General features: G+C 63.0%; 1 protein-coding gene across 1 annotated transcript in view; it reads left to right on the forward strand.

Moving 5' to 3' along the window:
- RAI1 (retinoic acid induced 1) overlaps positions 1–26,142 on the forward strand; it is a 99,486-nt gene that overhangs the window by 65,786 nt on the left and 7,558 nt on the right. Inside the window, 4 exon segments of the mRNA XM_057311264.1 lie at positions 19,607–21,707; positions 21,709–24,228; positions 24,230–24,275; positions 24,278–25,137. Of these exon segments, the coding sequence (XP_057167247.1) occupies positions 19,623–21,707; positions 21,709–24,228; positions 24,230–24,275; positions 24,278–25,137 (5,511 nt within the window). The 5' untranslated portion in view covers positions 19,607–19,622.

Consider the following 26,142-nt stretch of genomic DNA (forward strand, 5'->3'; position numbering starts at 1 on the left):
AGGCCTCAAGGACAAAGGCAGGCGGGGGCAGGGGAAGGAGCTTGTGGCTGGGAGCTTAATGGCCCCGAAAAAAAACCATAAAACTGGAGAATTATGGGAGACATAAACAGAGCTGTCAGGGATTAGCCCGGGGAAGAGACGCCGGCGGCTGAGCTGGGATCCTTGCGTGTGCATAAAAAAGACAGAAGTTATAAAAGGAGGGAGATTAAGAAGATGCTGCCTCCACGCTTGGGCTCCCTGGCCGATTCCTTTCTCACGCCCCGGCGGAGGCCCCAGCCACACATTGACCCCGGGGCCCCGGCCTGCATGGCCTGGCCAGGCCCGGGCAGGGCCCGCCCGGCGACACAGGGACCGCTGAGGGGGGGGGGGGCGGGGGGTACTCGGCCCAGGCCGGTGGAGGGGCCCGGGAGCCAGGCCCAAGGACGGAGGCGGCGCCAGCTGACAATTTATGGGCGCTCACACACCCTGCCTTCCTTTTCGCCGTTCTGCTGATGTCATTAGCCAAGCACTAATGGGCTTAAATTTCACCTTAAACCATCCCCACTGTCCTCAGCAGATGACAAACGCCCTGCTCTCTTGGGATCTGCAAAGCTGCCAGGCGGGCTCGGGCACACACCTTCCCCTCCTTCCTCGCACGCCCTTCTGGCCCCCAAGGAGAGGCTCCTCGGGACCCTGGGCCTGGGGACACTTACAGGTCAGGGGAATTCCCCACGAGGCGGCAGGGCACCAAAAAGGGGGACTTCGGAGGAGGTGGGATGACACCAGATGGGGAGGCAGGAGCCGGAGGTCCAGCGGCCCCTCCCCGTGTGGCCTGGCAGGCCCGCTCCCCTCTGAGTGTCCCAGTCCAGGTATCAGGAAAGGCCGGTGCAGAGGGGACCTGTGGGGCCCCAGGAACTACCTGCCATGTTCTTACAAGCCTTAGGGAAATCGTGTTGTGCTCAAAAGTAGCAATGGCTTTCCTTGGGGCTAGCACTGCATTCCACCCAGCCATCCACCCACTCACTCATTCATTCAGCAAACATGCAGCCCACGAAACCCTGGCTTGTTCACGTCCGTCAAAGGCCCCAATCAGCTGTCGGAGCCCCATGAGAGAGAGCAAGTGGGTGATCTCTAAACTCCGCTTGTTAGAGAAGACAAAATCTTTCCAGCCGTGGCTCAGAGGGTGGAGGGAGGGAGGGGAAGTGACAAAGGACCTCATGGGTTGGGGGGGGTGTCTTGTAGACCCGATGGCCCATCCAGTCCTCGAGAGGGGCGTGCTGGCGTGGAAAGGAGGGACAGGAATAAAGACAGTGCCTGGGCAGAAGAAGGGCAAGGTCGGGCTACTTGGGGGTTTCCCTGCGAATGTTTCCACGGCCACGGCCCGCCGCCTTTGTTTCCCAGTGAGGGGCAGATGCCCGACTTCTCTGCCAGTAAAGCTGGCCTGTAGGGGGCTAGGGCCCAGAGCCACCCCTTTCCCATGGGAATCACACTCCCTCCCGAGTCCCCAGCACCAGCCTCTCGTCACCGTGCCCCGAGCTGTGCCCCAGCCCGGCCAGACAGAAGTGCCAGGGAGGCCGCAGAGACGGGCCAGGGGGAGGCGAGGAGGCCGGCCCTGTGGACCTGGAGGACTCGGCTCCGAGCCACGCCGCTGCCTGGCCTCCTTGCCCTTGCTGGGACTCAGGCATGCGATCTGACACCTCAGGCCTGACCGGCTCTGACACACCAGCAGTCGCGAGCCACACTCGGGCTGGTGATATGTACGGACGTACAGAAGAGGCTTTGGTGAGGCAGGCGTGAAGGGAGCGGCAGAGGCCATGCCTCCCGGCCCAGGAGGGGCCGGTATTGCCTGGTGGCTGGGAGAATGGGCTCTGGACAAACCCCGAGGCTTGTCCCCTCTTCTCCCCCAGCAGTATTTGGAATTGGCTGTTGAGTCCTGAGGTGCCCTGTTCCTGACATTTCTAGAATCTCACCCCTCCTTTCCAGCTGCCCACCGCTCTGTCTGGCTCCCCTCATTGCTGTCGGGGAAACTGTCCTAGCTTCCTGACATCCTGTCCCCACCTTCACCACTCGTCCATCACTGCAGCTCAGGGAACTTTAACAGCCCATGTGTACGGTAGTGTCACTCCCTCCCTTCCTGGCCCTCTGTGGCTCCCCATGGTCCTAGGCACAAAGTCGAAGAGCTTCACATGGCCCGCAATATCGCATGTGGACCCTGCCCCTTTCTCATCTCTTGCCCCTCACCCACATTCAACTTGCGAGCCATGGTCACGTTTTTATTACCCTCCCCCTCCCACTCTCCTGTCTTCCAGCGGCCTTTCCTTCGGCAAGTCCTTTCTGATCTCCTGTTCCCATTCAGGTATGACTTAGGGGCCCTCCCTGTGCTTTGGCCCTTGCCTGCCTTCCAAAGCCTCCGGCTGTCTCAGCCCCCAGCACGTGTAGGGTGAACGAAGGAACCATGTGCTCTGCGAGGGGAGCCCATAGGCTACCAGGATGTCGTTCTGAGCCGTGGAGCAAATCCTAGCCCCTCAGTGGGTCTCCATTTCCCTGTCTGTAAAATGGTCCACCCGGCACCTGTGGCTAGTCAGGAGGCCCAGGGTGAGCCGAAGTGAAGGCACGGGCCCAGACACAGCAGAGCAGATGCCCCAAGGACAGTGCGTGGGACACAAGTTTTCCAGGACTCCTGGCAGGTTCCAGAAGGTTCCCTTCTTCAGGGGGATCTCTCGTGCCCACCGTTCTTGCTCATGCCCGGGTTCCTCTCCTTGAGCAGCAGACTTAGAGCCGGGTGAGCTGAATTGAAGTCCAAAAGTTGCTGCTCACCAAGAAATTCGCTTGGCCTCCAGGCCTTAATAGTGCTGTCTGCAAAATGGGTGTGCTCGTAGGCTGCTTGCACGGTTACTCTTGGAATTAAAATGATGTGGCAGGGAAGAAGGCCCTTCTGTCGGTCGGTGCCCAGCTTGTGGAGGGCACCCAGGAAATATAAGACTTAAAATCCCAGTGCCTGGGACAGCAACTTTGGCCCCCGTGCCTGCCACAAAAATCGGCCAACCACAACCCAGTGCTCCCTCCTGGGCCTTCCTACCCAGAGCTGCCTCCGGAACTGGGTTCAAAGCTTTCAGATCCTAGGCCTGACCTCATAGCCATGGACTATAGTAATAGTATTCGACTTCCCATTATTGACCTACTGCTACTGCTTCTGGTGCCTTCGAAGCTGTGTGACTTTGGACAGGTGACCTAACCTTTCTGTGCTTCTGTTGCCTCATCTGTAAGAGGAGTTGAAGTATGTAAGCTGCTGCTTAAACCAGGGCCCTGCACCCATAAGCACTGTGTGAGAATTCGTTGTGTGGTGATGATGACAGAGGGCTTTCATGTCTGTTTTTGCATCGGGTCCTGGGACCGGGGAGCTTATCACTATCCACATGTAATGGGTGAAGAGACAGAGGCCCAGAGAGGTGGGGTGACTCACCTGGGGTCACACAGAAAGTCGGTGCAGGGCCTCAGGGACTGGATGTACTTTCCAAAGACTCACGAGGCTCTGGTCTGGAAAAAGCCAGCCCTGGAGCAGGGTGGAACACAGGGCCCTTTCTGAGCCCTCTCTCCGTGGGCCTGGGGCTGGAGGGGCCTCCGGCCAAGTCTGTTCCACCCAACCTGCCAGCTAGGGAACACAGAGACGGCCGGCCCTGCTCTGGCCGCTGCCTGCCTGTGCTTGGACCGCGTGGCCGCCCACCCGGGGAAGGGACCAGCTGCTCCTGGGCCCAGGGCACCAGAGCTGGGTTCCTGTCGCTCCAAGGAGCTCCTGCCCCCCTGGCCCCACCTCCCAAGCCAGGAAGGACCAGTCGGGGATTTTCCTGAACTTTCCCTCTGTTATAAAAAATTATATAAATATTTACCCGTTAGAAATAACAGCTCACTTGTTGGGCCCTCCTCTGCCAGGCAAGGCTTGGACGACCATCCACTTTCTCAATTAAGTCTTACCCACCCTCTGAGGGACTTACTTTCCCTCCTGCGTCACCAATGGGGAAACTGAGGCACGGTGCTGGAATGGCCTGCTGGGGGCCCTCAGCTCAGTGGTGTCAAAGGTGGGATTCGGCCCCAGGCACTCCTGGACTGCCTGTGTCTCAGCCAAGCCCAGATTGGCTTCTACTTTTAAGTTTTATTTTTATTGTATTTTTTTACTTTTTAAAGATTTTGTTTATTTATTTGAGAGAGCATGGTGGGGAGGGGCAGAAGCAGAGGGAGAAGCAGACTCCCCGCTGAGCAAGGAGCCCCATGCAGGACTCGATCCCAGGTCTGCAAGATCATGACCTGAGCCGAAGGCAGACGCTTCACTGACAGAGCCCCCGCAGGCGCCCCATGCTTTTCAGTTTTATAATGTGTGTTGCCTTTGTTCTGATGACTGAAGGAAGCGCACTGAGGGTGGAAATGGACTGGGCTGTTCGGCTACACGTAGTGCCAGGAGTAGCCCCTGGGAGTTGTGCGCCTGGGGGGTTTATCGGTGGCCCTGGCAGTGGCGGCTGCCCTTCGGTTTGGGCTTGAGCCAGTCCCGGCCTGTGTGTCCCCTGAGGCTGTGCGCCCAGAGGGATTCCCGTTTGCTCCCCCACCACGTGGGGCCTCAGTTCCCCCACCTGTGAAATGGGGGCATGACCCCCATCGTGCCATTGCCCAGTGCAGGGTGCAAGGATGCTGACTCCTCTTGGCATCCGGCCTCGTGCCATCATCCTACTGATGAGGGAGCTGAGATCACATGGCCCTGTGGCCCGTGATCCGACTGCTGGAACGGAGCCGTGCCAGGCTAGAGCTCCAGACCAGGCTCCTTCCTCAGCCGCCTCGCATAGCCCAGGGGTGGAGATTTAGCCATAAAGTTTCAAAATCCTTTTGTAAGGGTTATATGCTCCTGGTTAAAAAAAAAAAAAAAAAATCGAATACACTTTCCCCTTTCATACAGCGGAGCACATCTCTGCGTACTTTCTCCACTGTGCTTTTCTCCCCGACGTGAAACTACACCCCATCCGTGCACAGAGCCCATCCTTACTCTCTAGACTGCACTGGGTGGAATTCCCCGAGTGTCTGTCCTTCATCCTCCTCTCGTGGACGCTGCAGGGACTCTCCAGCCTTTCACTGCTGCGAAGGACACCAGGGTCCTCGCCCTACGCAGAAGGCTCTGGGCCGGGCTGGGAGCAAGACGGCGGGGCCAGAGGGCACATGCAGTTTTCATTTGGGTCTGTACTGCCAGAAAACTCTCCGGAGAGATTGTACTGGCTCGCTCCCCGCACCCCGTCTTGCCCCACACCCTAACTGGCCAGGTAGATGCAATACGCCACGTCCACACCTGCTCCGGGCCTAGAAAATCAACTTGGCTATTTCCTATAAGGAAACCCTCAAAGGCCGTGTATGTTTGGGGGGCCCGGGCTGGAAAGAACGGGAGGCCAGTCACTGCAGGCCCTGTACCCCCGACCAATGGTGTGACCTCTCAGGCGGTGGGTTTCAGCTCTCCGTAAAACAAGGTGTTAATGGCACCAGCCCCCACCCCGGGAGAATGAGGTTTGTGAGTGCGAAGTGCTTATTGGTCCGGTGCCTGTGGCACAAAAGGGCAGCCAGCAAGAACTGGGTGCTGTTTATCCTTCAGTCTGGGTGACCTTTGGATCCCCAGGAATGCAGCCCCCTAGGGGTAGACCCCTGGGGACAGTGGACCTTTGGAAGGGCCCAGGAAACAGAAGAGGGTCTGGGGAACCATCGATGGAAAGTGTGGAATCACTTTTTCCCGGCTTTCCACTGTGCCCATGGGGACACTGAGGCCCTGGAAGCCCGGCCTGAAAATGGTCGCAAAGCTTAGCAGCGCAAAGCTGGCTTTCATCAGTGTGTCACTGGCCGGAAGCAATGCCAAATGCAGAGTCCTGGGGGCTGCTCGCATCACCGCAGGGACTCCGCTCTGAGACGTCGGGCTCAGAGCCGCAGAGCCTCTCAGAGCCTGGTCCTGGGTCCTCACAACAGGACAGGACCCGGAGCCCCTCACCGACCCCAGCCTCCAGGACTCAGTGGGACCCGGAGAGTCTGAGGGCTGAGATCTCACTCTAGCCGGAGTGGCCCGTGATTCTTTCGGATTGCGGGATCCCGGGCCCCACGCCTGGCCCCCCACAACGGAATCTGCCTCTTCCTAGGACGTGCACAGTAGCATTGTGAGAAACACCCAGCTGGGAAGATAACGCGCCTACTGCGGGGGACGGGACACAGTCTGGGGACAGACCTTCATTCTGCGTCCCAGAAGCCTCCCCAGCTCAGGGGGTATCATCATCCCCCATAAAGCCCGACCTGCCGGAAGACCTGCTTTGTCTCAGACACACGCACAGCTCCCCCGGAGACCGAGTACAGCACTTGGCCCTCGCCCCCCATGGACACTGCCAGAGGCGCTACCAGGTGCGAAGCTCAGCATAGCCTCCCATCTCACGCTGACCGTGGGTGGTGGTAATGAGGTTTCGGCTGAGGACACGCAGAGAGGTTCAGGGAACTGCCCGGGGCCGGTCAGCAGATCGCGTGCAGAAGCGGGATTTGAACCCAGAGCCGTGAGGCATCCGGGCACCGGCATTTACGGTCACGTGGGCTCAGGCAGGATGCTGCCTTCCTGCACCCCAGAACCACACGGCCAGCCGCCTGGGAGCCCTCACCGTTGGCAGGCCTGGCCCTCGTGAATCTGACCTCGCGGCTGCCGCTCCCCACGTGGTCACCAGCACCACAGAACAGCCAAGAAGGATTCTCCGGAACAGCTTTCCAGAACCAGACAGCACTGGGGTCAGGCGGCGTGAGCCGGGTACAGCTGGAAGAGGTTCTCTCCCCCAGATGCTGAGCGACTGGAGTTCTGGCAGGGGCCGGGGCCTGGGCAGAGGGAAGTCGGGGTGCCGGAGAGCAGGCGGAAAGGATTCTCTTCACCTTGGGAGAAACGTAGTGCTGTTCAAAACGGCCAGCCCCGGGACTCACACAGTTGCCTTCCCTTCCCTTTTACCCTTAAGCACCTCCACATTTCACAACTGTGTGGAAGAGAGGGAAATCAGGAGGAGGAGGCGGCTACTGAAAACCAAAGGCAAATATTTTCCATCCTGAGGCAAGCCGGCCCAGGCCACCTCCGGCCCAGCCTCTGGGACAGTGGCTGGTGGTTCACTTTCCCCAAAAGTCTGTGCTTCTGGTCACCGGGCTACGTGTCTGGGGGGCTGGCCAGGATCCCCCCCACACACACACACCCAGGGATTGCTGGGGGCAGCAGGCCATCCATCCAAGCTTGCCCAGAAATGGAAGTTCCCTTCCTGGCGAGGGGGGGCAGCCAGGGCAGTGGGGGTCGGGAGGAAGTGGTAGCCAGGAGGACAGGGTGGTCCCATGGTCCCAGCTGTTCATCCTTAGGGGTCCCCCACTCTGCACCCAGTCTCAGGCCAGGGATGCTTTTCCTATCAAAATAGAAACTGTTAGTGTGTTGTTGGGGGCAGGGGGCTAAAACCCCCCAGAGCCACTAGGCCCTAAATGAATTTGTAAGTTATCCATCACAACAGCTGTACTCATTGGAAAAGCCATGGTGTGTGGTGTGTGAGATTTCTGTTTGGGCTACAGATGAATACATGAGGCCTGTGTGGACTCCAGGCTTCACTTACGATAACTCTGCAGCCTCAGGAGCCAAGGCCCCACCTGGGGACCCTCAACAGGGGGCTGGGCGCCGTAGCTAACTGGATCTGCTGGAGGAATTGGGTGGGGGGCGTTGCTGGTGGCGGGCACTGTGACTTCTCTCTCCAGTTCCCCGCTACACCGAGTCCCTGCCCTTTCTTTCTCCTGAGAAAACCAGTTTTCTGAAATTTCTGAAGGAGCAAACCAGGACCTCATTATCTTGCGCCCTCAAGCCCCTGGGTATCTCCCTGCTGCCCACCTGCCGAGAAGCAAAGCAAACAAGCTCTAGGCCCTAGGCAGGCCCGGGGGCTGCGGGAGGGACTGGGAAAGGCCCCCAGAATGGCCCCTTCCCCGCTCTGGAGCTGTTTCCACGGCTGTGAATTGAGAGGTGACGTCACCTCCGAGAAGGGCAATTTGAGGGTTAGAAGTAAAATCTATCAAGGCACCTTGGCCATAGGAGGGGGCCAGACAGCATGCTGTCTGATGCTGCCGCTCTTACACCCCATCTGATAGTCTGAGGTTACCGAGAACTTTCTAGATTTGAGGGTGGCCCCAGGCTCAGTATCTAGCCTGGCTGGGGGGCGGGGGGAGGTCCCTGGAGAACCCCCACTCTGCCCTGCCAGGCCCTGCATGTGCTAGGGGGCCCTCACTCTCCTGGACCCGCCTCCTGGACCCGCCTCACCTCCAGGGCCGGCTGGGCCCCCCAGCTCCAGCTCCTGGCCCAAAGGTGTCATCGGATAAGCCTGGTGGCACCTGCTGTCCTCACATCTGTAGTCCACACGCATCTTCACACCCTTTACACACACACACACACACACACACACACACACACACACACACCAGCCTGCCAGGCTTCTTACCATAATCCCAGCCAGAGGCAGCTCCCTTGGGTTGGGGGCCGGGCCCTCCCCTACCCTCCAGCTAAGCTGGGGAGAGAAATCCAGCTCAGATTCCCAAATACGCTGTGTTCTTTCCTGCCACTAAGCCAGGCAGATCCCTGCTGCTGGAACGCCCTTCTCCCTTCTCAGCCCACCACTTCCTCCACAGTTTTCCCCTGTATTTTGCAGCAGTTGTCTTTTACCCCACCTCATGGGGGGGAGGGGGGTCCTTAGGGGGCCCTGTGCCTGTGTGTCTCCAGGATTGGGCGTGAGCAGAGTCTGGAAAATGTCAAGTGACTGATCCAGTCGAAGCCTGGAGGGGGTTTCTGAGCTCAGCCAGCTCCTCTGCTGCCCCCTCCTTTGGGGGTAAGGACAGGCTGGGGTTTGGGTGGGTGGCCTTTTGGAGAGCAAGGTAATGGGAATGGACATGAACTTCCTGCTGCCTCATTCCCCTGAGGAAGGGGGGTGGGGTGGGGGGTGTGGGCTGCTGGGCGCGAAAGGGAAGGGAATGGGAGGGAGGGGCGAGGGGGGCCCTTAAGGAGGCCACGGCTGAAGGGAGGGAGACAAGGCTGGGGAAAGAGGCCCCCCGGTGCGCCTTTGGCACGGGCACGGGCGGGGTCCGCCTTGAAGTTGGTGTGCAAGCCCGCTGCTGTTTAAATGGTGTGTTTGTTTGGAGTGGCTCAGGGAGGAGGCCAAGATGGGGGAGGCAGCGCCCCACTTGGCGCCGCCGCTGCCGGAGGGTCGGTGTGTTAGAAGCTCCAGCTTTGTCGATGACTGAAGGGTGGGCGTTGAGGAGTGAAGGGCGAAAAGCAAAGGGGGGCTCGGCGCCCCGGCCTGGCCGCCCCCTGTTTTGCGGAGGGAGCGCCGGAGCCGCCTCTCGCAGTCACGGCGAGCAGGGAGGGAGGCGAGGGGACGAGAGCAACGGGCTCCCCGCCCCCACCCCACCCGGTTCCAATATTTCGCAGAAAGGCACGCGGCTCCTAATCGGTCCTTTCCAGGCTGAGATTTAGCCGCGCGATGCCCGCGCAGGGGCGGGGGCCGCGGGCCGGGGGAGGCGCTCAGAGGCCGGAGCCGCCGAGCGAGGTGAGGAGCCCGCGTCCTCGGCTGGTGGAGCGGGCGGGCGGGCGCGCAAACCCGAGAGGCAGATATAGAAAGGGGGGCAGGTTAAAAATAACCCTCTCCGGCTGGGAAGCTCGAGCGCGCTCTCTCGCCTCGTTCGGTGCCAGAGGACTCCAGGGGAGGTGGCGTTGGGGAGGGCAGCGCGGGATTCCCCCTCCTCCGCGGGGCGGGGTGCCCGCCTGCGCGCCGCGGCTGCACGTGTGCGGGGCCGCGCGCCCGGGCCCCCTGCACCCGGCCGGGGGGCGCCCCCTCCCCAGGCCCGGGCGCAGCTGGCAGCGGCCCCCGCCCGCAGCCCCGCGCGGCTGGAGGGAAGCGCTCCATTATTCATTATTTACGAGCGTTAATAGGTTTGAGGCACGGGGGGGTGGGGGCTAGGGCGCCGTGGGGACCGCGGCCTTAGGGGAAGGGGTGGGGAGGGCGGGGGCGGGGCCGCGGCGCGGGCCGCGGGGAAAAGGTCCCCGCCTCGGCCCCGGCGTTCCGGGCGCACCTCCGCCCGCCGCCTGCTCGCAGCCGGGTGCGGGGGCTGCGCCGCGCGCCGGGAGGGAAGCGCGGCCCTTTGATTGTGCCCCTCGGCCTCTGTCCTCCGCGTCCTCGCCCTTTCCGAGGCGCGGGGAGGGGGCTGCGGGCCGTACGCCCCGCCCTGCGCGCCCCTCGCGGCCGCCGCCGCGTCCCCGACGCAGCCCGGGCCTCATTTATCATCATCTTTGGTCAAGTGGAGTGTGCAAGGAACAGCTGCTTCACTCGGCTGACTTCCGAGGGCGGATACAGCGGGAATCAGGGAGATGAATGATGGGGGCTGGGGGGGCAGAGCCCCCCGGGGTCCCAGCGCAGGCAGGAGGGAGGCGCGGAGCGTCCAGCGCCGCCTCCGCCTCGTGGCGAACGCAGCGCCCCCTTCCTGTCTCTCCCGGCGCCTCCAATTACCGCGGATCGCGGACGGGGGGCGCCCCGGGAGGGGGCCGGGCTCGGAGAGGCACCCCTCGCCGGCGGAGGACGGGCGGGCGCGCTGCTGGCGGAGCCCGAGGTCGCCGTGACCTTGCTGGGGTCAGCGGGCTGGGCTGCGGAGGAGGCGGCGCGGCGTCTTTGGTGGCGCTTTCCGGATTGGCGCAGAGGCCGGGAAACCGGGCGGGGGCGAGCGGGGGTGTGAGGGGGGAACACAAATAGAAGGTGAAATTTTACCTGCCCCTGAGGGAGTCCTGCGGATTTTCTCCCGGCAGCAGCAGGCGCTCTGCCTTTGTCTTACACGGCTGAAACATCTGTTGCAGAGGGGCGGTGAGGCCGCAAACAACCCCCGCACACCCTGCGCGGCTCCCCCATCCCCAGCTCGGCCCTCGCCGGGCTCCCGGACTCGCGGCACCGGGTTAACCCTGCTCGCGCTGGGGCGCCCGCCCGGCAGCCCCCTGCCGCAGTACGCGCCTCCGCGTGGGGCTCCCTGCCCCCGGCCTCGGAGTGGCTTCTCGCGGGGGGTGCCCACGGCCCTCCCCCCACTTGCAGCGGCCGCGTGGTAGCCAGCGGGGGCGGGGGGGGCGGTAGCGGAAAGGGTTAATGGCCTCGTCGCAGACCCTAATTGTCAGACCTGGGCCCCGCTTCGTTTCAATTACCCTAAGTAGAGACTGAATGCGCAATTAACGAAGTCAGCTTGCCAACTGGAAAGCCGTCCCCGCTTTCACATTGAGCAGAATACTCCACCAGCTGACTTGGACTAAGCAATTTCCTCCTCTCTCCCTTTCTCTCTCTCTCTCTCCCAACCCCCCTCCCTCCTTTTCTCTCTCCTTAATAATAAAATTATACCAAGCAGTTTGCGGTGTGGCAGGCGGCCAGAAAAGCGTTTCTTTAAACGCCGCCGTCTCACAATTAGGCAGCAAGAGGATTTGACACGCCGTGGCGGCCTGACAGGCGGCTTCCTCCCCTGGGGGCTGGGGGGAGGGGGGGCGCCAATTCCCTGGCTCCCCCAGGTGGAACGGTGCTGGGAGGGGCTGGCTTGCCGAGCCTCCCCGACTGTCAGGATGCTGCGCAGAGGGGGTGTCAAAGGCAGGGAAGGGAGGGGTTGTTCGCCGGCCAGGCTGGGGAAGAGGGGGAACATTCCCTGGCTCCTCCGGGAAGCTGGGGTGTCCGACGGGAGGACCTTGACCCCTCCCCCTTTTGGCTTCCAGCTCGGAGTTCATTTTCTGGTTGACCAAGGGGGCCCAGAGCTGTAGAGGGATCTCGGCCCTGCTGGGCCTCCTGGACAAGTCACTGTCCCTCTCTGGGCTTCTGTTAATCCCTCTGCAAAACGAGGGGGAAGTTTGACCTAGTCTGCTCTGTAGCAGGTGGCGTCTGGTGGCTCTCTGCTGGCAGCTGGCCCTGTGGGCGGAAGGCCGAGGGAGGTGTACGCAGCACCAGGTCGGAAGCAAGCCGGAGACCCCTCTCCAGCCTGGGCCACAGACTGCTGGGCCCCAAAGGCATGGAGGAGACTGCTGGCCCCCCAGCAGCCGTACAGGCAGCTAACAAATTGGGGTGACTTTGCAGGATTGCCAGGGATTGGTGTCATGAGATCAGAGGGCGTCTGACCATTGGCAGCCCGGCCCCTGAGGGGGGGAGGGGGGATAAGTGCAGGGGCCCCACTTGTTCTGTCCTGCCTCCAGCCTCAGTCAGGCCGCTCCTTCCGTCCGGTGGGCCCTCACCCTTCCATACATAATTACACCCTCCTGCCAGACTCCCCTGACCACCTCCACTCCCCACCCCGCAGCCTCCTGGGTGTTTGTCAGCCTCAGGAGGGCAGGGGCCCTGCTGCTTTTTCCTCTCTATCCTCAGCACCCAACTCCACCCCACCTCACCTGGCTGTAAGCTGCACAGAAATGGCTTGACGAGGGAGGGGCTGTGATGCAGGGAGTATGTGGAGGACAGAGTGGAAGCCTGGCCGTTCCTTCCTGATTGGCTACCGCACGTGTCCTGGCTGTCATCGTGGGGCTTCTCTTTGGGCCGCATCCCTTACAGCTGCGGGAGATTAAATGAGGCACCCAAGCCAGCACTGAGCCCCTCCCCCATCCCATCTGCCCAGCCATCCAGGCAATATTTAATGGGCGCCTCGTGGGGACAGTTCCTACGCTTAAGGCATAGGACCAAACAGATGAAGAAGCCCCTGCCCTCATCAGGCTACATTCTGCCCAGGCACATGTAAAGCAGCTCATTATACCATTAATTATGTAATTACCACTGTGATAAGTGCCACCAAGGAGCCCTGCAGGGACCCAGCAAGTGGCGGGGGGGGGGGGCAGCAGGGTCTCATCTGGTGCCTGGGGTGGAATGCTCTGAAGGTTATTACCATCCCTGGGGTCCCCAGGCCTCCTGCCTCCCAGCCCTTGCGGCTCCCCCACCTCAGTGCACCCCTGAGCTTCACCTTCCCTCAGGGCCCCAGCCGCTCGGGCCTTGCCTCCTTCCCTGAGCCCTGGTTCGTGCTGGTCTCGGGACTTCTCCCAGGGCCCAGGGAAGGTTCTGGGTGCTCCCCCTCCTCCCCGTTCTCATTCCTTCACACTGAGCGCTGGCCTGTGCCATGACCGCCTGCCAGGTGCCCAAACTCCGCTCCTGACCGGGCCCGGCTCTGCCCTTGCGAAGGTCCGCGTGCGCCAGTTGCATCAGCATGTGACCCCCGGGAGCTTGTAAGGAGCTGCAGCCCACGGACGGGGGGCCCTCTTCGGCTCTGGGGTGTTAAACTTTTTACTTGGTCGATAACATTTAATAAAATGAGAGACTTCCCTTTTATTAAAAACAACAACAACAATTCCAAAGTTCTGGCGCCCTCCGTCCTACGAGACAGCAGCTGTCTGCTGGAGTTCAGGGGGCCCCCTCACTTTATTTGGGACCGGGGGCCCTCGGCGTGCCTTCGTCCCCACCTGCTAGCTTCCCTCAGGTGCTTTGCCTGCCAGGCCCGAAGGAGCTTCTTCGCCAAATGAATGAGCGGTTGTGGCAGTAAGCCCCCCATGCCCACCCGGTTGTTCTCTTCGATGCCATCGACGGCTGGTTCTGGATATTTCCATAGGGTTAATGTGACCCTGACACATTATTCATTCAATACGTATTTATTGTTCGGGGATATGGGGATGGAGCTGTGAACAAAAGCCAAAACGCCTGCTCTCGGGGAACTGTAGTTGTAAAGAGGAGAGTCCAGCCGGAAAGCCAGCCAGCCTCGTGGCTTATGACGAGGAGGTGAGCACTTGATAGAAGTAGGGGAGGAGGCGGGCAAGGGGTGCTCTTCCAAGCACAGCGGCCAGGGAGGGGTCCCCGGGAAGGTGACATGAGGGAAGTCTCGTAGGAGCCGAGGGAGCAAGGCGTGCGGACTTCCCAGCACAGGAAGCGGCAGGACAGCCACTAGCTGATGAAGCCACTTCCGCAGGCAAGTCAGGGTCCCTTGGGGCACGTGGGGTGGCCCTCAAGGACAGGCCAGGGTGAGAGGTTGGGCTCTCTCTCACCTTTTCCTGCCCTCAGAGCCAGCGGACATGCAGATCCCGTCTCGTCCACGTTGCTCGGCTGCACGGGTGCGTGCTGGGCCAGGAACTGCTGGGGTTTGACGGGGAGGATCACAGAGCAGACCCAGAGCCCCCCGCCACCCCGTGGGTCCCTTCAGACTCCCATGGCAGCCTCTGAGCCAGCCCGTTGTTTTGCTGCCCCGGGGTCCCTGAATGTGTGGGCCACCAGACCCCAGCCCTCCCAGCCCGTGACATCTCAGCAGTCAGGAGCCGTCCCCCCTTCTTCTTGTCCTCATTTTGACAGCGAGGGGGAGAGGTGGTGATTTCTTTTTTGTTGAATGGTGAATAAAATGATCTAAAAACAATCACTGTCCACAAGAGACTGGTAAGTATGGAGCTGATAATAGGTGAGTCTCCCCCCCACCCCACTCCAGGGGGGGCTCTGGAATGCCAACAGCGGGGGACAGCTGGCTAGCCACCTGGACTCCAGGGCCCCTCCAGCTCAGACAGCCCAGGTCGGGGGGGGGGGGGGCCTGGTGGGGGGCCCGGTGACCACCGCATCCCAGAAACTGCGCTCTGGGGCAGTGGGGTGTGGCTGTGGAGTGGGGCTCAGTTTAGAAGTCAGGCACCCAAGCGGAGATCTGGGTCCTATTGCCCAGTCGCTGGGCTGTGGGACTCCCGCAGGTTACTCCTCCCGGAAATGGTGTTGTGGCTTCCTAAGTGGGCCTGGCGCTTCCAGAAACTAGCGCAGTCCACGCTCCACACACCCTGTGATGCCCCAGGGGCGCGGCGTCCTGGTGGTTAGACCCTGAGGACAGGAACTTTACGGGCCTTAGGGGGGGTCTCTGGGGCCTTGGAGGAGACAGCATTGGTGGGCTGCAGGAGAAGGCTTTCCAGACATCTGGAGAGTCCAGAAGCCTCAGCTCCCCATTCAGACTTCCTCCAAAGAGCCCCGAGATCCCACCTCACCGGGGGTTCCTAGCCTCAGAGACAGAGCCTGGCTGGGGGCCCGCCCCACATCTGGAGAGCGTATGAGGAGGTCTTGCGGTGTCTTGCCCTTCTCACCCCGTACCTTGCCTCTGAGTATGTAGGACCTCCAGCCCCCTGGTCCTCCCACCCGAGGCCCTGCAGAGGCAGATGCTGGACTCCTGTGGAGTTCTCCCATGGAGCGTGCACGGGTGCCCATGAATGAGGAGGGGTGCGTGTCAGGTGTGTTAAGGGTGCTGCCAAACGGGGTGGTCTTGAGAGGCCTTCCTTTGAGGTGGGGGCTGCCTTGTTCTCTGGGATTCTTTATGCCCCAGGATGGGCCCCCGTCTGCCCCAAGCAGGGCTCTCCCCGCTGGCTCGGGTCCCTCCCTCCCCACTAGCCCTTAGGCCAAGGACCCTAACCTGTCCCTGGGACCTGCAGGGACTGGTTGTCTGGCTTGTGCACTCCTTGGAAACTCATCCCTTCCCCTATTCAAGCCAGGCCCTTAGGGTTCAAAGTAGGCCCCACAGGACGGCAGGAAAGCTGGCTACTGATTCATGATTTTCATCAACGTTCCCTACTTAGTATTCATCGCCCACCACAGACGGGGAGGCTCAGGGTGGTCCTACCTTCCTCACTCCTCACTGGACACCCCTGGCCCCATCCCCAGCCTCCTGACCCAGGTAACCTTCTCCTTCTTCCTAGTTCCACGCCTTGAGTGGGTTGGGTTTTTGCATTTGTCCCCGCAGCTACAAATCAGGAAACGGGGTCATAAAACAACCTTGGGTAAGTGGGTGGGATGGAACCAGTGGCCTCAGCCGCTGCTGGGAACTGAAAGCTTCCTTCTCTCTCCCTCCTCTCCCTTCCTTCCTCCCTCTCTCTTCCTCCCCATCTCCCACCCTGCCCCTCTCCCAGCACCCCTGTCTCTCAGGAAAACCTCCAGCTACAGCCTCCCAGCTGGGCTCCACCAGGGTCCCCTATGGGAACTGTGGGAGCTCTGGCCCACCCTGTGCCCATTTCCCAGACTCGGGGCACTGGAGGGTCAGTGGGCCCAGGGACCTCTCTCTGAGGCTGTCCAGGCAGGGACAGCAGTTACCTGGGTGATAGCAGGTGGCCAGGGACCACCACCGCTCACGAGTGGACCTCCCTGAGGTGGGTCCGGCCCCCCGAATAAGAGGGGGGTCCTAGCCTGGCCTTCAGGGCCTCAGAGGCTGCAGAGGGGACCTCTGTCCTCCCCTTCCAGCACCTTCTTGCTGCCACACTTCGAGATGCCTTCCTCTAGGTGGGAGTTCTTGGTGTGGGGTCCAGGGAATGGAACGTGCGCCCTTGGTCTGGTCATCCAGCAAAAGGAACTTCACTGTGGGTGGGCTCGAATGTTGGTCTCTTGCTCTCTGAACCTCACCTTGTTTCTCTGGAAGGACAGAATACTCAAAGTGTTAACTGTGCAGAGTAAGCACTCCGGCCAATGCCAAGGGTGCCCCTCCCCAGTGCCTTTGCCGGGAGGGCAGAGGGCTAGGTTCATCATGCCCCCCCCCGCCCCCACTTCCTGGCTGTGTAGATGGAGGGAGAGCAGCAGGGAGTGTCCCTCTGGGAGCCTGCTCTGCTCCCTCGGCCCAGGGGCCTGGGAAGAGTACCTTCCAGGAGTGGTCATAAGGGACTTCTGTCCTAAGCATCCTATCTGGTGCCTAGAGGACGCTCAAGGCCGACTTCCTCCCTCCCCTCAAGAACTTCAGAGATCAGGCCTTGACCCAGGGTCCGCAAGAAGGCGGTGGGGGAAGCAAGGATGGGGAGGCTGGACTGGACCCGAAGGAGCCCCGTGAGGATGTATTGGGGGGTGCCCGCCCCGACACCCACCCCTTCTCCTTCCAGCTGAACTCACTAAGGCCAAACCCCGCTCTGTCCCCCTCTGCCCCCTCCTCCCCTCCCCAGGTTCAGAGGTCACCATCTCTGCCAAAGGGGCCCCCTCCTGCTGCCACCCACCCCTGCTTGCTGCCTGCCTCTCTCCCCCTCCTTGTCCTGTCCTAGTGCTCTTGAAAAGTAATCATAATCATAATAATTAATAACAACAGAGCCTGTGGCAGGCCTGAGGCAGCTCTTAAAGAGGCAGAGCCCCATTTTCTCCTGGCAGAGCTGGCGGACCTCGTTGGCTCCCGGCTTTGATGCCATGCCTTTGTTCCTGCAACCCTCCCTCTCCCCCCTCCCGCCGCCTGGGGTTGGAGGGTGGTGTTGGGGTGAGCATTTTTGCCTGCGTTCTCCATCAGGCACTGGGCTTCTCGTATTTTAATTGAACTGTCTTTTCTTAGAGATAGATGCTTTCACCGCATCCAGCTGCTCGTGGGTATTGGGAAACCCGCCTTTAATACAGCTCGGCTAAATTAAAAGACGCAGCAGCTGGACTGATTAAAGGAGGGGGGAGGACACTGGTCATAGCACTCGCTCTTTTTAAGTAATGTTTCTGGGAATGCATTTTGGAGAATGTGAAGAAAAATAAAAAATAAGAAAAAAAAAGCTGTAGAAATGTTAATGATATCCAGCAGGAAATGGGAGCGATCTGGGGCTAATAAAAGCCGAAATGTAATTTGTGCAGATATACGAGGCTGCGACTCCAGAGCGGGCCTGGGTTTGCGCATTCCGGGCTCATAAACGCCAGCCGGGGACAGAGGCGGAGTGCGGCCGTGCTCCGGAGCAGGCCTTCCTGGCCGGGGGCGCTGCTGACCCCGCCTGCCAGCCTGTGACACCCTAATAAAAGTGACTTCCACTGCCCACTGCCAGCCGGGGGGTGTGCGTCACGGGGCCCGCTGGCTTTGACGAGCCTGGTGGGCTGGGGCTTACCTCGCGCGACACGGGTCCCCTCTCGCAGCAGCCCCGGGCGCATCTCTCCCTGAGTCAGGGTCAGCTGACTGCCGAGGTCGGGGGAGGTGGGCCCGGGCTGCGCTAACAGGGCTCCTGGGGGCTTCTGGTTGCCCTGGATTTGCCCTGCTCAGCTGGATGGAGCCCCTCCCCTGGCCCCCTCCCTGGTCAGCCCCAGTACTGCAAAAGGCATGTAAGTGGGATCCAGGCAGAGAATACAGGAGTGAGCTGGACCTCCTGGGGGAGCCCCCCATCCCCCCACTCCCCATCTCTGTCCTCTTTCTCACGTCTGTGTGTCTGTCTCTCCTCTGTACCTCTTTATTCCTTTCTGGTCTCTCCTATGTAACCCTGGAATCTTGTGGCCTGACGCAGGCCACCCCTTTCCTCTTTCGCTGTTGGGAATGGCTGGGAACTGGACCGTCCCCGGGGCCCTCCTGGGGGCCCGGGCCTTTCTTTCTGCCTCTTGGTTGTGGGTAAATCCTGATCCCCCCACGGCCTCTGGCTGACTGCCAGACTCCTCGATGTGATTTCTCCTGAGGCTGGAACATTCCTTGCTCCTCCCCACTCCTTTGAGGGCCTTCTGGGGTGACCTGGCCCCCACTTAGGGGGACCTTTAGCCTGGACGCTGCAGGCCAGCCTGGTTTGTGAATCCAGTTGCTCTGTCCTGAAGGGCCCACCCCTTCTCGGGGTCATTTCCTGATCCGAGATCCTGCTTTGGGGCTGCTTAGACCTCGCCAGGGGCCCCGAGCCCCTGAAATCATAAACAGATGGGCTCTTGGCCTGGAGTGCCCTGGCGCTGACCCTGGGAGATAGAGACGGGAGGGGCCGACCAGGAGGGCCGGGGCTGCCTCACACCCAGCTGTGGGGCGCTCCTCTGTGGCCAAGGGACTGCGGCTCTGTCCCCCATTAGCATGCACTCCCTCACTCTGGGCCACGTAATCTGTTTACGCACCTATGATATCAAAAACAGGAGGCAGGTGCTGCTGTCCTGCGTTACTGGGAGTCAGAGAAGGGGACGTTTTATGCCTACAATGGCTCCACAGCCCCTAATCGACGTCTGCTAGGAGGAACAGACACATTCCAGATGGCATGGCAGTGATAGAAGAGGTGTGTGTGTGCACGCGTGCGTGTGTGTGCCTCTGTGTGTGTGTGTGTGTGTGTGTGTGTACGCGGGCTCTCCGCAGGCCTCGGTGAGTGGCTCCTGTGGGCAGGGCAGACCTTCCCTGGTCCCTGCATGGCCCGGTCGCACTCAAACATTGCCGCACTGGGACTCGATTGCAGGACCCGGCTGGCCCCTGGGGGATAGGGGAGCGGGAATCGCTGGGCTAAATGCTTCTGCTGGCAGGGAAGCGCTGGGAGTGGTGGGTGGGGTGGAGGGGAGGAGCTGGGCCGGAGCGGGGTTGGGGGGGGGGGCGGCCCGGTGGCACGGGGCGGTGGGTCCGTGTCTCCCCGCCGCGGTGGCCATCCTTGGCCCGGCTCAGCTGGCCGCGGGGCCCGTGTTGGGGCGGGAATTACAGAGCACACCTCCCTGACACAGAAGTTGTCGATATGTCCACAGCTGGTGGGGAGGCTCAGGCAAAGGGAAGACCATTAAGAGCTGCAGGGGAGAGGGCAGGGCGGGAGAGGGGTGGGAGGCAGGCTTTCCAAGGGGAAGGGAAATGGCCCGTCTGAATCGCTCTCCCTCTCCTCCTCCCCTCCCCGCCCTCCCTCTCTCCCTTTCTCTTTTCACAGATAACCAGCCCGAGTCATGCAGTCTTTTCGAGAAAGGTGTGGTTTCCATGGCAAACAACAGAACTACCAGCAGACCTCACAGGAGACATCTCGCCTGGAGAATTACAGACAGCCGAGCCAGGCCGGGCTGAGCTGCGACCGGCAGCGGCTGCTGGCCAAGGACTATTATAACCCGCAGCCCTACCCGGCCTACGAGGGCGGCGCCGGCACGCCCGCCGGCACGGCGCGGGGCAGCAAGGGCCTGGCCTCGCAGCAGTCCCTGCAGGCCCGGCCGGCCTTCTCGGGCTACAGCGTGCAGGACAGCAGCCCGTACCCTGGCCGCTACTCGGGCGAGGAGAGCCTGCAGGCCTGGGGGGCCCCCCAGCCGCCGCCCCCACAGCCGCAGCCCCTGCCAGGGGGCGTGGGCAAATATGATGACAGCTTGATGAAGAAGGCCGCCGTGCCCCCCGGCAGGCAGTACCCAGAGCAGGGCGCCCAGCTGCCCTTCCGGACTCACGCCCTGCACGTCCAGCAGCAGCTGCCACAGCCCCAGCAGCCCCTGGCGTACCCCAAACTCCAAAGGCAGAAACTGCAGAACGACATGGCCTCCCCCCTGCCCTTCCCCCAGGGCGGCCACTTCCCCCAGCATTCACAGTCTTTCCCCTCTTCCTCCACCTATTCCTCCAGCGCCCAGGGCGCCCAGGGCAGCGGCGGGAGCCAGGGGGCCCACTCCTACAAGAGCTGCACCGCGCCGTCCGCCCAGCCCCACGACAGGCCGCTGACGGCCAACGCCAGCCTGGCCCCGGGGCAGCGGGTCCAGAACCTTCACGCCTACCAGTCCAGCCGCCTTGGCTACGACCAACAGAAGCAGCAGCAGCAGCAGGCCCTTCAGAGCCGGCACCATGCCCAGGAAACCCTCCATTACCAAAACCTCGCCAAGTACCAACACTACGGGCAGCAGGGCCCGGGCTACTGCCCGCCCGACGCAGCCGTCAGGACTCCGGAGCAGTACTACCAGACCTTCAGCCCCAGCTCCAGCCACTCGCCCGCACGCTCCGTGGGCCGCTCGCCCTCCTACAGCTCCACCCCGTCGCCGCTGATGCCAAACCTAGAGAACTTTCCCTACAACCAGCAGCCGCTCGGCACCGGGGCCTTCCCCGTGGGCATCACGGACCACAGCCACTTCATGCCCCTGCTCAACCCCTCCCCGACCGACGCCGCCGGCTCGGTGGACCCCCAGGCTGGCAACTGCAAGGCGCCCCCGAAGGACAAGCTCCCCGAGAACCTGCTGTCGGACCTCAGCCTGCAGAGCCTCACGGCCCTGACCTCGCAGGTGGAGAACATCTCCAACACGGTCCAGCAGCTGCTGCTCTCCAAGGCCGCCGTGCCGCAGAAGAAGGGCGCCAAGAACCTGGTGCCCAGGACCCCGGAGCAGCACCGCAGCCAGCACTGCAGCCCCGAGGGCAGCGGCTACTCGGCCGAGCCGGCGGGCACGCCGCTGTCCGAGCCGCTGAGCAGCACGCCGCAGTCCACGCACGCCGAGCCGCCGGAGGCCGACTACCTGAGCGGCTCCGAGGACCCGCTGGAGCGCAGCTTCCTCTACTGCAGCCAGGCGCGCGCCAGCCCCGCCAGGGTCAACAGCAACTCGAAGGCCAAGCCCGAGTCGGTGTCCACCTGCTCGGTGACCTCGCCCGACGACATGTCCACCAAGTCCGACGACTCCTTCCAGAGCCTGCACAGCAGCCTGCCGCTCGACAGCTTCTCCAAGTTCGTGGCGAGCGAGCGGGACTGCCCGCGGCTGCTGCTCAGCGCGCTGGCGCAGGAGGACCTGGCCTCCGAGATCCTCGGGCTGCAGGAGGCCATCGGCGAGAAGGCCGAGAAGGCCTGGGCCGAGGCGCCTGGCCTAGCCAAGGACGCCAGCAAGCCTCCCTTCTCGCTGGAGAACCACAGCGCCTGCCTGGACTCCGTGGCCAAGAACGCGTGGCCGCGGCCGGGGGAGCCGGAGGCCCTGCCCGAGTCCTTGCAGCTGGACAAGGGTGGCGGTGCCAAGGACTTCAGCCCGGGGATGTTCGAAGACCCTTCTGTGGGCTTCGCCGCCCCGGACCCCAAGAAGACGACCGGTCCCCCTCTCCTTTAGCACCAAGGCCACGCTCGGGGCCTCCACGTCGGACCCTGCCGTGGCAGCCTTCGACTGCTTCCCGGACACGACCACCGCCAGCTCGGCGGACGGCGCCAACCCCTTTGCCTGGCCCGAGGAGAACCTGGGGGATGCCTGTCCCCGGTGGGGCCTGCACCCCAGCGAGCTCACCAAGGGCCTGGAGCCGGGCGGGAAGGCCTCCGATGGCGTGGGCAAGGAGAATGCCCATGAGGTTTCGGCCTGCCCGGGCTTCCAGGAGGAGGAGCCCCCTGGGGAGAAGGCCACGGTGCCTCGGGACTCCGCACAGGAGGAGGCGGGCGGGGTGAAGGAGGAGGTGGGGGGGCTGCTGCAGTGCCCCGACGTGGGCAAGGCCGACCGCTGGCTGGAGGACAGCCGGCACTGCTGCTCCGCTGCCGACTTCGGGGACCTGCCCCTGCTGCCGCCTCCTGGCAGGAAAGAGGACCTGGAGGCAGAGGAGGAGTACTCCTCCCTGTGCGAGCTCCTAGGCAGCCCCGAGCAGAGGCCCGGCCTGCCGGACCCGCTGTCACCGAAGGCCCCCCTGCTGTGCACCAAGGAGGAGGTGGTGGAGGTGCTGGACACCAAACCCGGCTGGGGCTCCCCGTGCCACCTGTCTGGCGACTCTGTCATTTTGCTGGGCCCCACCGTGGGCGCCGAGTCGAAGGTCCAGAGCTGGTTTGAGTCCTCCCTGTCCCACATGAAGCCGGGCGAGGAAGGCCCCGACGGGGTGCTGGCGCCCGGGGACTCCGCCACCCTGGCCCCAGATGCCTCCCTGGCCCAGAAGCCCAACAAGCCGGCCGTGCCCGAGGCGCCCATTGCTAAGAAAGAGCCCGTACCACGCGGCAAAAGCCTACGGAGCCGGCGGGTGCACCGGGGGCTGCCGGAGGCTGAGGACTCCCCGTGCCGGGCGCCCGTGCTGCCCAAGGATCTCTTGCTCCCCGAATCGTGCACCGGGCCCCCGCAGGGACAAATGGAAGGAGCGGGAGCCCCAGGTCGGGGGGCCTCGGAAGGGCTCCCCAGGATGTGCACGCGCTCCTTCACGGCCCTGAGCGAGCCCCGCACGCCTGGGCCCCCGGGCCTGACCACCACCCCAGCCCCCCCGGACAAACTGGGAGGCAAGCAGCGAGCCGCCTTCAAGTCTGGCAAGCGGGTGGGCAAGCCGTCCCCCAAGGCGGCCTCCAGCCCCAGTAACCCGGCCGCCCTGCCCGTGGCCTCAGACAGCAGCCCCATGGGCTCCAAGACCAAGGAGACAGACTCGCCCGGCACCCCGGGCAAGGACCAGCGCTCTATGATCCTGCGGTCCCGCACGAAAACCCAGGAGGCGTTCCACTCCAAGAGGCGGCGGCCCTCCGAGAGCCGCCTCCCCAACTGCCGGGCCACCAAGAAGCTGCTGGCCAACAACCACCTGCCTGCCTCGTTCAAGGTCTCGGGCAGCCCGCAGAAGGAGGGCAAGGCCACCCAGCGGGCACGGGTCCCCAAGCCGGGTGCAGGCAGCAAGCTCTCCGACCGGCCCCTCCACGCGCTCAAGAGGAAGTCGGCCTTCCTGGCGCCCGTCCCCACCAAGAAGCGGAACCTGGTTCTACGGAGCAGCAGCGGGGGGGACGTGAAGGAGGAGGGAGACGAGGACCCCTCCACCCTCTTCAAGAGGATGTCTTCGCCCAAGAAGGCCAAGCCCGCCAAGGGCAACGGTGAGCCCGCCGTGAAGCCCCCGCCCCCGGAGACCCCCGACGCCTGCCTAAAGCTGGCCTCGCGGGCGGCCTTCCAGGGGGCCATGAAGACCAAGGTGCTTCCGCCCCGGAAAGGGAGGGGCCTGAAGCTGGAGGCCATTGTGCAGAAGATCACCTCGCCCAGCCTGAAGAAGTTGGCGTGCAAGGCGCCGGGGGCCCCTCCCAGTAACCCTCGGAGCCCCTCTCTCCCTGAGAAGGACCGTGGGCTCAAGAGTGCGGGGGGCAGCCCTGTTGGGGCAGGAGAAGGTCTCTTAAATGTGGGCCCCGGGCAGAAGCTCCCGGCAGCTCCGGGGGCCGACCCGTTATGCAGAAATCCGACCAACAGATCCTTAAAAGGCAAACTCCTGAACAGTAAGAAACTATCCTCGACTGACTGTTTCAAAACTGAGGCCTTCATGTCCCCGGAGGCCCTGCTGCCCGGGGGGACCGCCTTGGCGCCTAAGAAGAGAAGCCGGAAAGGCAGGGCTGGAGCCCTCGGACTCCCCAAAGGTCCCCTGGAGAAGCGGCCCCATCTAGGCCCGGCTCTGCTCCTGACCCCCCGAGACAGGGCCAATGGCACTCAGGGGGGCGGTGAGGACAGCTCTGGTGGAGGAGGCAAGAAGCCAAAGATGGAGGAGCTGGGCCTGGCCTCCCAGTCCCCCGAGGGCCGGCCCTGCCAGCCCCAGACAAGGGGGCAGAAGCAGCCAGGCCATGCCAACTACAGCGGCTATTCCAAGCGAAAGCGCCTCACTCGGGGCCGGGCCAAGAACACCACCTCCTCACCCCTGTAAGGGGCGTGCCAAGCGGCGGCGGCAGCAGCAGGTGCTGCCCTGGATCCCGCCGAGCCTGAAATCCGCCTCAAGTACATTTCCTCATGCAAGCGGCTTCGAGCAGACAGCCGCACCCCGGCCTTCTCGCCCTTTGTGCGGGTGGAGAAGCGAGACGCGTTCACCACCATATGCACTGTGGTCAACTCCCCGGGGGAGGAGCCCAAGCCCCACAGGAAGCCTTCGTCCTCCACCTCCTCTTGCTCCTCATGCTCACTCTCCTTGGATGCGGCTGGGGCCTCCTTGGCCACACTCCCTGGAGGCTCCGTCCTGCAGCCACGGCCCTCCCTGCCCCTCTCCTCCACCATGCACCTGGGGCCCGTGGTCTCCAAGGCCCTGAGTACCTCTTGCCTCCTTTGCTGCCTCTGCCAAAACCCGGCCAACTTCAAGGACCTCGGGGACCTCTGTGGGCCCTACTACCCCGAACACTGCCTCCCCAAAAAGAAGCCAAAACTCAAGGAGAAGGTGCGGCCGGAGGGCCCCTGCGAGGAGGCCTCGCCGCCCCTGTAGAGAACACTCAAAGACCTCGAGTGCGCAGCCGCCGCGGCCCCTGGAAAGCCCCCGAGGCCCGAGGGCCCGGCCGACCCAGCCAAGCAGGGCTCGCTGCGCACCAGCGCCCGGGGCCTGTCCCGGAGGCTACAGAGTTGCTACTGTTGCGACGGTCGGGGGGACGGTGGCGAGGAGGCGGCCCCGGCCGACAAGAGCCGCAAGCATGAGTGCAGCAAGGAGCCGCCGGCCGAGCCTGGCGGGGACACCCAGGAGCACTGGGTGCATGAGGCCTGCGCCGTGTGGACGGGCGGGGTCTACCTGGTAGCCGGGAAGCTCTTTGGGCTGCAGGAGGCCATGAAGGTGGCCGTGGACATGGTAAGAGGCCGGCCCGGCTGGGGCGGGGAGCTCGGGGTCCTCAGGACAGGCAGGCAGGCCATCGGGAAGCCCCCTCGTCTTTGCCAGCGCCGCGGTTTGGGCCAAGCTTACCCGCCGTCTCAAATTCCTCACTGCGGAGTTTTGGGGTGCAGTGGAGGCCGAGGCGGGACACGCGCGCCCACCCCTGTCCCCGACTTCCCACTTCCGCCCCTCGGCCAGCCCGGCACCCGGCACCCCCCCTCCGGCCCCATCTTGTGCAATCAGCTGTCATGCCGGGGCCCCAGAGAACAGGCCGCCTCCCGGAAGGGAACATCAGGGAGGCCTAAAAACCAGGTTGCCCCCGTCCCCGTACCTACCTCCCTGTCCCCTTGGCCTCTGAGGTGGAGCTTGGGCTTAGGGAAAGAGCCTGTCCACACACGGTGGGTCGAGACGTGTCCCCTCGGGCAGGGTGGTCTGGGGACTTCTCCACAACGGTCCTAACGTGCTCCTTGAGGAACCCCAGGCCCTGAGGTCTGTGTGCAGGAACTCAGGCTGCCTTCTCGGTTCAGATCCCAGCACTGGCCCTCCCTCCCCGTGCGACTTGGGGCGTGGGCATGGTGCCGCTGCTGAGTGAGTTCATGCCCGGGAAGCTGCCCCCCGACGGTCCTCTGCTAGGACGAGGCACAGAGGCCCGGCCACGCTCACAAGGTGTTACGGCCAATCCAGCTACCAGGGGACTGTGCTGCTGTGCTCCCTTCTGGGGGACGACCGGAATGAGCAGGGAGCTAGGACGGGGTGCTGGGGTCAGCAGTCTCTTCCTGCGGCCTGTGCTCTTGCCCATCCCCCCCCCCAATGGCCACTCCTGTGCTGTGACACTCCCTCGCACTGCCACACCTCTTCTGCCCTCACCCCACCCACTCTGCCCGCCCCCAGGGCACGCCCCTTCCCACTGCCTGCATGTCCCCCCCCTCAGCCCCTGTGCCTGAGGGCCCCAGCCTCCCCTGGTTTCCTGCACCCACCTTCCAC

Source organism: Ursus arctos, unplaced genomic scaffold, assembly GCF_023065955.2.
Source record: "Ursus arctos isolate Adak ecotype North America unplaced genomic scaffold, UrsArc2.0 scaffold_14, whole genome shotgun sequence".
NCBI lineage: Eukaryota > Metazoa > Chordata > Mammalia > Carnivora > Ursidae > Ursus > Ursus arctos.